Consider the following 13,809-nt stretch of genomic DNA (forward strand, 5'->3'; position numbering starts at 1 on the left):
TATTTATTTTTGAGAGAGAGAGAGAGAGAGAGAGAGAGAGAGCAAGAGAGGGGCAGAGAGAGAGAGGGAAACAGAGGATCCAGGCGGGCTCCACGCTGATAGCAGCAAGCCAGGACGCAGAGCTCAAACTCACAAACCTGTGAAATCATGACCTGACCTGAACTCAAACTTTCAACCAACTGAACCACCCAAAAGCCCCTCATTTTACTTCTTGATACCTGCCCTTGCTACCAATACTCTCTACCTACACTTATTAAAGATGGACTAAAAGGAAAAGGAACTGTGAATTTTCCTATCCTTCTCTTTCCTTTTATGTCTTCATTTTTAGCATAATTATTGGGTTAATAGAGGGAAATAACAGAATTAAGAAAGGACATGGTAGAGTTGCTTGGTCATTCATATTTCTTAGAATGCTACTGCTTTGTTTCTGCATTTGAAGCGAGTTCTAGCGAGTTCTAGCGAAAAAGAAAATGAGGCCCCTTGCTTACTTAGTTGCAGATGGAACATGTTTACCTTGTACTTGTATTTTTGAGTCTTGCTGAACTCCCAAGTATCATGAGTCCACCAGAATTCTGTGTTCATGGGGCATTGCAAGTGCCGTGTATGAATGTAGTGGCAAGACATAGATGTTGCTCTTATCTTCTCTGCTCACATGCATGCTCCATTGTCCCACTGGAATTTACTTAAAAATATAAGTTCGAAGACAAAAAGAACTTCAAGACATTAATGGCAGAATGTTAAAGCAAGTGTTGCACCCTTCCGAGTGCAGGGCCCAACACGGACACACAGATTGCACATTCATAATGCTGGCCCTGCCTGTAATGAATAGGAAGAGAGTTAGGAAAATACTTGGATCAGAAACCTCACTTAAGGAGTAGGTGCTTCAGTATTGCACAAAAGTTAGCTCTAAATTTTCTAGAAACAAAGGCAAAACAAAATAAGAAAAAAAATGGTTATATAACTATAAATTTCCAATTTAAAATAAAATAAAATAAAAACATTCATTCAGTTAGTTAAAAGACAAAAACTTTTCCAGGATCTGAGTAAATGCCACTGGAGGACAATCTTAATTTAGGTCAACATAGCATTTCTTTTAAATTTTAAATTTTTAAATTTAAATTTTTAAATTTTTCTTTTAAATTTTTTGTAATGTTTCTTTTATTTTTGAGAAAGGCAGAGTATGAGCAGAGGAGGTGCAGAAAGAAAGAGGGATACACAGAATCTGACACAGGCTCCAGGCTCTGAGCTGTCAGCACAGAGCCCAACGCGGGGCTCGAACCCCGAGATCATGGCCTGAGCCGAAGTCAGACACCTAACCAACTGACCCACCCAGGCGCCCCTAGATCAACATAGCCTTTATTCAGGCAACCAATCAAGTAAAAACTTTGAATGTAAAAATATCTAGTTTATTATGGAATGAAATTATTACAAAGCTAAGCAATCTAATCATAAATGATATTTTAAAAACTCGCTGTAAGTGAACAATGAATATAAAGACAATGTACACTTAAGGACTTCCTCCCAGTTCAGTACTAAAGGAGAATAGCTAATTTTAGAAAAATATACTGCAAAATTATTAGAGTCCAAGAGAATAAGTTGAATTTTGGCTGGGCCAGAGAAGGATTACTTGCTAAATATAAGGACCAGGTGGACTCTACACTGATACAAAATACTATTTGAATTTACAGATACTCTAGCCAGACCATCAAGAGCCTTACCACTTGAAGAAGTAGCCAGAGTAGAAACCTTTGTTTGAAAATCTAATGTAGAATCTGGTAGGATGACGAAAAAGTAACAGCGCCAACAATAATCATATGTTGTTTGTATTACAAATGAAAGGCAACATAGAGCCAACTGAAGTGTAATATAAAGTATTAAGGAATGTTTGTTATTTCTTCAGTAGGTGGCTTTAGTTCACAGATAAGTTATATGGTTCTGTTTAGCATTTAGCATAATTATAGATGTGCCAAAACCAGATAATATGCAAGCAGTATAACATTTGGATGGGTTGATCAGTTATTCTGGCAGAGGGAAGACTTATCATCATTAAAATGTCAGTTTCCTGAAGTTAATATACACATTTAATGCCATTTTAAGTAAAACTCTAAGTTGGGGTTGGAGGAGATTGTATAAAATAATCTTGAAGATATTTGATGGAAAAAACAAATAAACAAGAGAACTGTAAAAAAAATAAGAAGAATGAAGAGAAAAGGGAGTTTTATTACCAGATAACAACATGCCCTGAAGCTGTTGTAATGAAATCATTATGGTATTGGCATAAAAAATGGAAAAATACATCCACAGAAAAAATAGAGAACTAGATTCTAGAAACAGGCCTCAGTATTTTTTAATGTAATAGATGACACAAGAAATATGTCAATTTATTGGGAAAAGAATGGCATTTTAACATATGGTACTGGCACAACTAACTTTCCATCTGGAAGAAAAGAAAGTTGGACTCTTTTCTACCACATTAAAAATAAAGTCCACATGGAGAAAAGACTTCAGTATGAAAAAGAACAATAAAAACTTAAAAGAAAAGTCAGGATATATCATCAGCTGTATCCAGGATACAACCTAGAGCTAGCTGCAGGGTGTCTTCTTGACCAATCTGGAAACTTCAGATACTATATAAAGAAAAAAAGACCTAACAGACTTTTTTAACAACAACACAACAAAAGTACCACACAACAGCAACAACAACAAAACTTTGCATGTTTTTTTGTCATGCAAAAGTGAAAAAAAACAAGTAATTTATTTCAAAAAGTGTTTTCAAATACAAATGTAGTTTATATCTACAATCTACAAAGAGCTCTCCATATACAAAGAGATCTACAAATTGACCAGCAGGGATAAATAGAATTTTTTAAATGAACAAAAGATATGAATAAAATTATGGAAATGTGTATGTGTATACATACATGTGATCCAGAGTTTAATAAGTTCAAGGGAAAAACTGAGAAGGAAACACAATTACACCAGGGGTGTGGGGTGAGGGGTGAGGAAAAAGGAGAAAAAAAAGAGGGAGAGAAAGAAAGCAGAAAGAAAATGAAAGAGAGAGAAGGGAAGAGTGTCCTAAGGGTAGCTCAGCATGTATGATATGACCCTATGTATATAAAATTATAAAAATGTATTTACATATATGCATAAAAAAATTACAGATTTGAAGGAACATCCATTTTTAGGAAACAAGTTTTTTGCAAAGTAATGTATGTAGTACAATTTTATATTGGTAAAAATAAATAAAACCAGTACAAATGTGTGATATGTTTATATATGATTATATAAGCTGGAAGAAAAGTAGGAAAGAAATACAGACCATGCTGCTAACATTGATAACTTTGGTGAGGTAAGTGGAAGGGAAGGTGTGTAGAGATGATTAGCTTCCCCTTACAGATGCTTCACTTGCTAAGACAAGCATGTATACTTTTATAAATTAGAAAACATCGGTGTCACCTGAGTGACCCAGTCAGTTAAGTGTCTGACTTTGGCTTAGGTCACGTTCTTGTGGTTCGTGAGTTTGAGCTCCACGTCAGGCCCTGTGCTGACAGCTCAGAGCCTGGAGCCTGCTTCGAATTCTGTGTCTTGCTCTCTCTGCCCTCCCCGACTTGTGTTGTCTCTCTCTCTCTCTCTCTCTCTCTCTCTCTCTGTCTCTCTCTCTCTCAAAAATAAACATTAAAAAACTTTTGAAAAAAGAAAGCATCAAATACCTTTTCTTTCATCTTTCAGTGATGGATGCTTCAGCATTTCCAATAGGTACAAGAGGTATTAGTTGCCTAGTTAGCACAATGTTTTTTTTTTTCTTTTACACAGTTCCCAGCCCTTAATTATTGTGACAAAAACAAAACAAAACAAAACAAAAGAAAAAAAAAAGCCAGAAAATCTTAAACTTGAAAATCATACAAAACTGAATGATACTGGAAAGTATAACTCCTTTATTATACAGTTCAGAATCCTCCAAAATCTCCAGTTTCCTAATTCTAGAATACATATATTCTATTAACAAGTCACATTTCATCTTGGAAACTTTCAGGTTACATGGTTATTAATGTACTGTGTCCCTATGGTTTGAAAATCCCATTAGAATGGGAGTGAGTGGGAGAAACATATCTGAAATATTTGTTCTAAAGGCAGTAGTATATTTTATAAGTAAGTATTTTAGTTGGAAATATTGTCAAATTATTGGTGCTTTCCATTCAAGGAAATATCAATTTTCCAGCAAAATTTTTATAAACTAAAGCCACCATTCAGATTAATCTCTTATGACACTTTAAAATATAACACTTTCTTATCTGTCTGATTACAGCCTTTGAAAGCAAACTGATTTTAGATTTCTACTCTCACTGTAATGTTGTGATTTAATGGATATTTATGCTACTCATCATCTTCCCCTGTAAACACAGTTCTGGATTTTCTCTTTCTGCTCCAAATACTTCTATTCTCCTAATAACCAGGACTCCAAAAGTTTGCAGTTACTATGTACTCTTCCTCTCCAACAATATCAATTTTACATATTCATAACCTCTTACCCATGTGACAGTTTCATATGTAGACTCCATTTCCAAAGTTCCTCTTAATGTTACTATATTGCAAGACAAGCCTTCCTAAAGCATTGTTCATATAACATCCAAAATCTTTAGGGGCGCCTGGGTGGCTCAGTCAGTTAAGCGTCTGACTTCGGCTCAGGTCATGATCTCACAGTTTGTGAGTTGGAGCTCCACATTGGGCTCGCTGCTGTCAACATGGAGCCTGCTTTGGATCCTCTGTCCCCCTCTCTCTCTGCCCCTCTCCTGCTCACTCTCTTTTTTTTTTTTCTCTCTCTCTGTCAAAAAAATAAAATAAACATTAAAAAAATCTTTAATGGGGCGCCTGTGTGACTCAGTCAGGTAAGCCTCCGACTTTGGCTCAGGTCATGATCTCGCGGTCCATGGGTTCGAGCCCCGCGTCGTGCTTTGTGCTGACAGCTCAGAGCCTGGAGCCTGTTTCAGATTCTGTATCTCCCTCTCTCTCTGACCCTCCCCCGTTCGTGCTCTGTCTCTCTCTGTCTCAAAAATAAACGTTAAAAAAAATTTTTTTTAAATCTTTAATGATTCATTATTGCTGTGACTAGTTATTGATTATGTTATGTTAAGATTGTAGGAGGAAAAGTGTAATAGGATGTTGAGTGGGACTTGTGCTATTAAACTGAAATTACTAACTAGGGCACAAGATTTAAAAATATATATTTCTAAGCTAAATATTTCCGTATTCTAAAGAGAGCTGCTAACATGTTACCAAAAGTTAGGGTGAACCTAGACTCTCTATTATATTAGCCCAACTAAAAGGCAAAAAAAAATCACACAATTTGCAGAGACAGAGCAGAATCAAACATGGCAGAGATGTTGGAATTATCAGACTGGGAATTTCAAAACTGCTATGATTACTATGTTAAGGACTGTAAGGGATCAAGTAGATAACATGTAAGAACAAATTGGCAATGTAAGCAGAGAGATGAGATCCTAAGAAAGAAGCAAAAAGGAATGCTAGAGATCAAAAACTCTGTAACAGAAATGAAGAATGCTTTGGGAGGCCTATACACTACAACAAAGTAGAATTTATCTTAAGTATACAAGACTGGGTCAACATTCAAAGCTTCATTAATTTAACCCAGAACACCAACAGATTGAAAAGATGATCATATTAGTAGATGCACAAAAAGTATTTGACAAAATCCAGCACCCATTCATGATTGAAAATAAAACATCTCAGTAAACTAGGAGTAGAGGGAATGTACTCAACTTGATTTAAAAAGAAAATCTATAAAAGGCTACAACTAACACCATATTTCATGGTGAGAAATTAGAGACTTCCCACTAAGATCAGGAATAAGGCAAGGATATTCCTCTCTCACCACTCCTTTTCAGCATTGTACTAGAAGTTCTAGTACAATAAGACAGTAAGACAAGACAATAAGACGAGAAAAAGAAATAAAAGGTATGCAGATTCAGAAGTAAGAAATAAAACTGTCCTTGTTCATAGATAACATGACTGTGTAGGTAGAAAATTCAGAAGATTTGGGAGGAAAATAACCTGTAATTAATAAGCAATTATAGCGAGGTTGCATGCATTATACAAAGTTAATACATAAAAGTCAACTGTTTTCCTATATAACAGCAATGAACAAGTGAAATTTGAGAGTAAAAACACAATAACCTCCAAAATTCAATATTTAAGTATATGTATAACAAAATATGTTCTAGAGCTATATAAGGAAAACTACAAAACTCTGATGAAGTAAATAAAAAAAAACTAAATAAATGAAGAAATAGTCCATGTTTATGGATAGGAAGACCCAATATTGTCAAGATGTCAGTTCTTCGCAACTTGATCTATAAATTCAGTGTGATCCCAATCAAAATTCTAGCAAGTTTTTTTGTCTATATTGACAGACAAACTGATTCTAAACAATACAAAGCTATAATTACTGTTACCCAAGTCTAGTGTCTCATTCATCTTTGTCACTGGTCCCCGGTAGTCCCTGAACTCAAGCCCCGGCCTCTATTTCACACTGGTTTTGAATTACAAGTCTTGATGCCAAGTCTACTCCTGGCCTATATTTTAGCTTTGAGCCTTTTATGTCTGGCTTAGGTACAGAGTCTGACTCTGTTTCAAACCCTCATCACACACTATATCAGGATGGACTCTTTCCTGATCTAACCTAGAGATTACCAAGGTGAGTATAGAAAACTGTCAAGCACTGCTCCTTCTTAATCATCCCAAGTCAGGAGATGGCTTTGGTTATATACAAAAGATGTCAATTATGGTAGGTCTGAAACAATATGGCAAATTAAAGATGCAAAACCATATTTTAATATGTTTCTCTTTTTTTCTTATTTACATTTTACATGAAAAGACATTAAGTAAATATAACAATGCTCTCAATAATGTTGCTGTAAGATAAAACCTTCCTCCCTTTATAGCTTATATATCTAGCTTAGAATATCACTTATCTTCTCTTTTGGCAGTGGTTTTATTTCCATTACCCATCCTGTAATACCAACTATAGTAATTTTCAAATATGGATCAATCCAACCATACACCTGCTTTACTGATAAGGCTGCAATTACTGAAGACTAATGGAAAAAAAAAAAAACATACATTGCAGACCTATGTTAATTTATGAATCTCAGTTTCAATTATACCTTTCATTTATCCTGACTTTTCAAACTTTGCAATCTTCTAGCCCCCAACTTTAAACCTGTTCTTTTCTCTTTCGACTTATTTTACTTTCTATTTCACAGAAAAAGTGAAAGCTGTCAGACATAAATTATCTCATTTCTTACCACCTAGTACCTCTTCTTCCCACTATACCTCTTCCAAATATATACATACCTGGACATATCCTTACTACCTTCCTCTTTAGCTTAAAAAAAAAAAGAGAGAGAAAATCCTTCTTCCTATCCAAAGTTAATTCCTCCACTTGGGTTTAACTCTTGTCTCTCTTCTGGGGTATTGCATCTTCAATTGTCCCTTCTTTTCTGTCTTTAATTTATTTCTACTGTCCATTCCTCTCAGCATTTAAACAACTCACATCTTTCCCATATTTTAAATAAACAAGAAAATAAAGTTTCCTTAACTTTAGGTTGATTCCCTCCAAATGCCCTCACTCTTTCCTTTTACAATCAAACCTCAAGGGAATGGTCTGGTGTACTCACTCTATCCATTGCCTTACCTTTGCCTAGTCTTCAACTTACAACAATTGAGCATTTCCCAAAGTTTTCAGATTCAAAGTTCTTTTACTTGATCTTCTTACTGCTTTTATTGCTACTTATTATGATCCCTTTAACCTCTCTTTTCTCAGTACCACTCTCTCCTGCATCTCTGGACACTTCTCAGTCTCCTTTACAGAATACTCTCCTTTGGCCACCTCTAAATATTTCTCAGCCTACCAGAAATGTTTTCTGGATATCTCAAGCAATCAAATTTAGCAGGTAAAAATCTATAGTCTTCATTTCACTCCTAAAAGTCTTCCTCTTCTAATCTTTCCCAAACTGATGAACATTTTTTTCTTTTTTTTTTTTTTCAATTTTGCTTTGTTTTTTGAGAGAGAGGGATGGGGCGCAAGTGAGTGAGAGGCAGAGAGAGAGAGAGAGAGAGAGAGAAGCAGGGCTCACCTGAAGCGGGTCTCAGGTTTTACCAGAGCTTGAACTCACCAGATATGGGACTCAAACTCATGAACCTTGAGGTCGTGATCTGAACCAAAGTCAGATGTTTAACAACTGAGCCCACCCAGGCGCCCAAACATTTTTCAATTACCCAAACCAGAAACCTAGAAAGCAAAAGTTCCCCTTTCTTTTTTGCCTCTGCTATCCAGTCAGTCATAAGTCTCCTGGTAATCTTACCATCTAAATAATTATCTTCATTTTCTTTTATGTCCTACTGCCACTGACCTAATTGAGGCTCCTGTTATTTCTTACTTGATCTATTTTTACTGATACCCATTCATCTAGGGTCAAAACCTGCCCATTCGTCATCTACACTGCCAGATCATTTTTTCAACATGTAACTAATCATTTCCCTTCACTGTTCAAAGTTCTTTGACTGTAACCTATAAAATAAAATTTAAAGCCACTCATATGCAATATGTCCATCTCCTATTAGGATATGGCTTCAACCTATGTAACACATCCTCCTCAGAGTTTACATTCCAACAATACTGTATTTGAATTGTAACTTGCCCAAATGTGCTATAGTCACTCAAGCCCAAAGTCTTCTGTGCAGTTTTATGCATGTGAAATACGTTCCTGCCACATGGGGTGACCCTTATCATGTAAGTCTTAGTGCAAATGGTTTCTCTTCTGTAAATCCTTTCCTGACTTCAGGCTGAATAAGACTTTTTTTCCACAAGTCCCCATGGTAATTCAGACACACTGCCATTCCAGAGCAATTATCATAGCATATCATAACCACTTACACATCTGTTTTACCGTTTGGACGTAAGTTCTTTGAAAAGCAATAATTTTGTTTGTTTCAATATTTCCAGCGCCATGCATGCAACCTCGTGTGTAGTAGATGCTGTGTGTATGTGTTGAATGCATATATGAATGGAAACTCAAAATGTTAAATGTATTCCCATGTTAATTAAAATGTTTTGTGTATTAGGATGCCCTCTGGTTATTTTTACACAGGTGAAAATGAACAACTAAAAAGAAATGCTGATCTTATGAGAGAAAAGCTGAAGTCTCATGAACAAGTGAGTTTATGTATTTTTATATTCAATCAAATTCCTGTAGAGCATTTGTCTTCTCAAATTAGAAAAAAAAGGAGGGTGGTTTTCATTAATAAGGACAGCCAAAATTTGGAAAGGAAATATATATATGTGTATGTGTGTGCCAGAATTTTTAATGAATAAAACTTCTTAAAGAAATAACAGTTTTAAGGACTCTAGTCTCTTTGCAGACTATAACGCACTAAGGTATCACTTACATTACTTTGTCTTCCCACCAAAAAGAGATATAACTATTTTGCTACATATTTTTAAATTATGTTAATAAAACTTTTACTCTAGAGTATACTCTATTATATTAATTAGCACTTTTAAACTTTTTACCATAAAATAAATGAGTCTTTGATCTTTCTGATTTAAGTAACCTTTTGCAATTTTATTGCATCATCCAAACGAAGAGAAGACTTTATGTGGATAACCAATTCTTTCTCTCCCCAGGGCTACCATACCCTCTGCTACTTTTTCTTTCCTCCTATAGGAACAGCATATGGCAGCAATTATAGAACAAATAACACAGTGCCTAGAACATAAAAAGTTCTCAGTAAATGTCAGTTCCCACCACCCTTTGGGAGGCTTATTATCATAATTTTTTTCTCCTTTCCCAAGAGCCAACATGTCAAACCTTGGCAGACCTAAGATTTCCAAAACTCAAATTGGATCTGTATCAAGCTTAGAACTTCAAGTTGAAGGATCATTTCCATATTCAATCTGGTTCCTCACTTGAGTTAATTTAAATATGTCTGGAATATATCCCACCCTTTATTTTTCCTTTCCTTTATCCCCTTCCTTTCTTCTTTCCCATTCTTTCCATACCTTTCCTATAAAGCTCAATGATAGATGGTACAGTTAGGGTATCATTGGGGCAGAGAAAAGGGGGAGAAATTTTTACCTTCTTTCTCTTCTAAAATGTCAAGCCATAGAATATTGCTTAGCCTAAGATACTATAGGAATTGGAGACATCATGATGAGTAAAAATAAAGTCCCTGCTTTTATGATGTTTAGAAGCTTTTCTTGAACCTCTTGCCTTCATTAATGTACCTTTCTTAGTATCCTATTTTATTTTTATTCTTGCTGCTTTCCTTTTCTCCTGCCTACATCTTAGGACTGTAAGTGGTTTATGTAGGAACATCCCTCTGGAAAAATTGTAAATTTTATCTTTGGGAGCTTTCTCTTCCAACACCTCTCTGAATGCGACTGTCCACATTAACACAATAATCATTCCTATGCTGCAGCAACCTAAGAAACTAATCTCAGGCACTTGTCAAGCACTTCTCAACTCCCAAATTCATTCTTCCCTAGCCTCCTCCTCATAAAACTAACCTTTACCATGGGTAGTGCTTAACTTCCTTCTGGGAATTAGGGATGTTTATATAATTTTCAGAAACAGAACTTCAGGTCACATTCAAAGTAGTCATCCTATGTTAGGTTAAGCTTGCCAGCTATTGAACAGAATGTACTATTAGCTCTAAAGTATAACTTTGGCTTTAATTGACATATTTTAATGCTATCATGGCATTTATTTATACAGTTACCAAAATACTTTGAGATTATATGATATGTTAAACACTGGTGATGAGTATTCAGGAAGCAAAGATAAGAATACATTGTCTCTGGATGGGCTGTATCTACTTGGACCAGAAATTGTTCCTTCTCAAAGCTGATTATTCAAGGGGCGCCTGGGTGGCGCAGTCGGTTAAGCGTCCGACTTCAGCCAGGTCACGATCTCGCGGTCCGTGAGTTCGAGCCCGCGTCAGGCTCTGGGCTGATGGCTCGGAGCCTGGAGCCTGTTTCCGATTCTGTGTCTCCCTCTCTCTCTGCCCCTCCCCCGTTCATGCTCTGTCTCTCTCTGTCCCAAAAATAAATAAAAAAGGTTGAAAAAAAAAAAAGCTGATTATTCAAGCGATAAACAATATCTTTCCTCTCTAGATATGGTTACATATTAACAATTAATATAAAGTATGAGAATTTCACCTTTCTAATTAGTGGAAAGTTGTGTACATATATTTAAACTGAAGAATTAATACGTATTTTAATCTTTAGGAATATAAGAATAATATTGCCAAACTTATGAGTGAAATGAAAATCAAAGAGGAGGGACATAAAATAGAAATAAGGAAACTTTATCAGGATATGCAGGAAAAAAGTAAGTTTTTATTTTTGACCTACTGAATTCTAAGACATCATAAAATAATTTAAATGCATGTATAAACTTTTTTCAGTAATTGCCCATATTCTTGAATGAACATTGCCTTGATGCATTTTAATTTGGGTTTTGTACCTTTCAATTTATTTATGTGATATAAATTACAACATTTCTAAGCTGGATTTATGGTTTTTGTATTTAACATTATTTAATATGAAGCAGCTAATGTCCTTATATAAAAATTAATGTGAAATGTATAATACCTTTAATATTTATATACTTGGCATATAGGATATAATTTCAATAATAAAATTTCTTCCTTTATTAAAGCAGGTCTCATGATCTTATGCTGAGAGTTATATGGTTTCATAAAAGTAATAAAAACTTTTCCAAATGAGCCCATACTTATGTACGACATATGTAAAAATTTGCTGGAAATGAATGTCAGAATATAAACCTACATCTACAAAACTGCTAGAAGAAAGCATAGAAGATAATCTTTGTGAACTTGAATTAGCTACAACTCCTTGGAAAGAACTAAAAAGCACAAACAATGAAGGAAAACATTTTAACTTGAACTTTATCAAAGTTACTAACTTTTGTCCTTCAGCACTGTTAAGTACAAGGCCCTGATCCTGAAGACTGAATATAGCTAAAGTTCACTGGAGAGGATGGAAAAAAAGAGTCTCTCAGTATACTGAGAGAAAATAGAAGCCAAGACGTAGAGAGGGGAAGACATAGGACATTCTAGGGAATAATAGTCTACTTCTTACCTCTTCTTTGCACCACACAGAAAGGTTAGCAAGAAAAAAGCCAGCAGCCATGGCTAGGGCTGGATTCTTTGACCCCTTGAATTTTAGGATAAAAAAAAAAAAAGGGAGGGATTAAAGGTTTCTGAGAAAGTGATGGCCATACTTAGAGGTATGCTTTAGAAAGACTAATCTGGCAACAGTGTATAGGGTGTAGAGACTTGTGATTAAGAGCCTGGACATAGAGTCCAACTGAGGCAAAAATGAGGCTTGAAACTAAGTAAGTAGTGGATTAATCATGGATGGAGACCCCTTATTTGTGGGGCTTGTGGATGAGTTGACTCCTTCTTTTCCCCCTAAAGTCAGAAATGTCCTTGAGACTCCCATACTGGATAATATGGTATCACTAGTAGGAATAGGAAAGATAAGAGCAGAGGAAATTTGATGAAGCATAGAGACATGGTGTGAACATGACAGAGGCCCAATCATGTGGAACAGAGTATAGTGGGGGTTTGATGTAGCTCTAGAATCATCCAGTAATTTGGGACCCCCTATACCTAGGAACCCAGGCCTTATGTCCCTGTTTAACCACTAAGTCTCCTATTTATTGTCTCTCATATATATATATATATATATATATATATATATATATATATATAATATTATATGTATTATATATTATTAATATGTTATATTATTAATAATTATTAATTTTATTATTACTATATTACATATTATATTATTTATATGTTATATAATTATATATAATTCACGTTTTTTTAAATTTTTAACATGTTTGTTTATTTTTGAGAGAGAGAGAGCACGAGCAGGGGAGAAGCAGAGAGAGGGAGACACAGAATCCGAAGCAGGCTCCAAGCTCTGAGCTGTCAGCACAGAGCCTGATGCAGAGCTCGAACTCACAAACTGCGAGATCATGACCCAAGTCAAAGTCGGACACTTAACTGACTGAGCCACCCAGACACCCCTATATATATTTCATGTTTAAAAATACAAATCAGCTTATTTGTTCAGAAGCAGTTAATGGGTGATCTTTGTGTTTCAAGCATTTTGTAGGGGCTTATTCAAAATATATAAAACCTACCCTGCATATAAACAGTTTCTAAAATATGTGTACTTATTACCAAAATGTACTTGCTTATGGATTGTTTAAAATGCTAATGAAATATAAGCTTATAAAATGTTTGAAATGTTAAGATGAATTAACTGATTAGTTATTTATTTATTTTCGTTTTCTTCAGTTGAGTCAAATGAAGAAAAGCATAAAGAACTGATAGAGAAAAAGGAGGTGGAAATTTCAGAGTTAAATGCAAAGTTAAAAACTCAAGAAAAGGAAAAACAAAGTGAAATAATCAAATTACAGCTCGAGGTAAGTGTTTAAGGGTCTGCTAAATTTGAAGATGCATCCCTTAACTCTAGATTGAATTTTGGTTATTTTTCATCACAGTGAGATAAATTTCAGGTATAGAAACAACCCCAACACACTCATTCTCCGTCACGTGCAGTTCTCAAACACCAGACCACGCTAGCTACGCTACCTTGCAGCATTTGGCTGGAAGGTGGGATTCTTCAGTCGTTCAAAAGGTCCTGGTTTCCAGAGAGGGTACTGTTTACTCTGAGACTGGAGATCGATA

At 35.3% G+C, this 13,809-nt stretch overlaps 1 protein-coding gene across 7 annotated transcripts in view; it reads left to right on the top strand.

Annotated features, from left to right (window-relative positions):
* CCDC152 (coiled-coil domain containing 152) overlaps positions 1–13,809 on the top strand; it is a 30,554-nt gene that overhangs the window by 13,836 nt on the left and 2,909 nt on the right. For all 7 annotated transcript variants that reach the window (XM_058718830.1, XM_058718853.1, XM_058718822.1 and 4 more), the window contains 3 exons: positions 9,168–9,232; positions 11,306–11,408; positions 13,417–13,544. In XM_058718830.1, coding sequence (XP_058574813.1) covers positions 9,168–9,232; positions 11,306–11,408; positions 13,417–13,544 — 296 coding nt within the window. The remainder of the gene's footprint in view (positions 1–9,167; positions 9,233–11,305; positions 11,409–13,416; positions 13,545–13,809) is intronic.

This window comes from Neofelis nebulosa, chromosome 1, assembly GCF_028018385.1.
Source record: "Neofelis nebulosa isolate mNeoNeb1 chromosome 1, mNeoNeb1.pri, whole genome shotgun sequence".
NCBI lineage: Eukaryota > Metazoa > Chordata > Mammalia > Carnivora > Felidae > Neofelis > Neofelis nebulosa.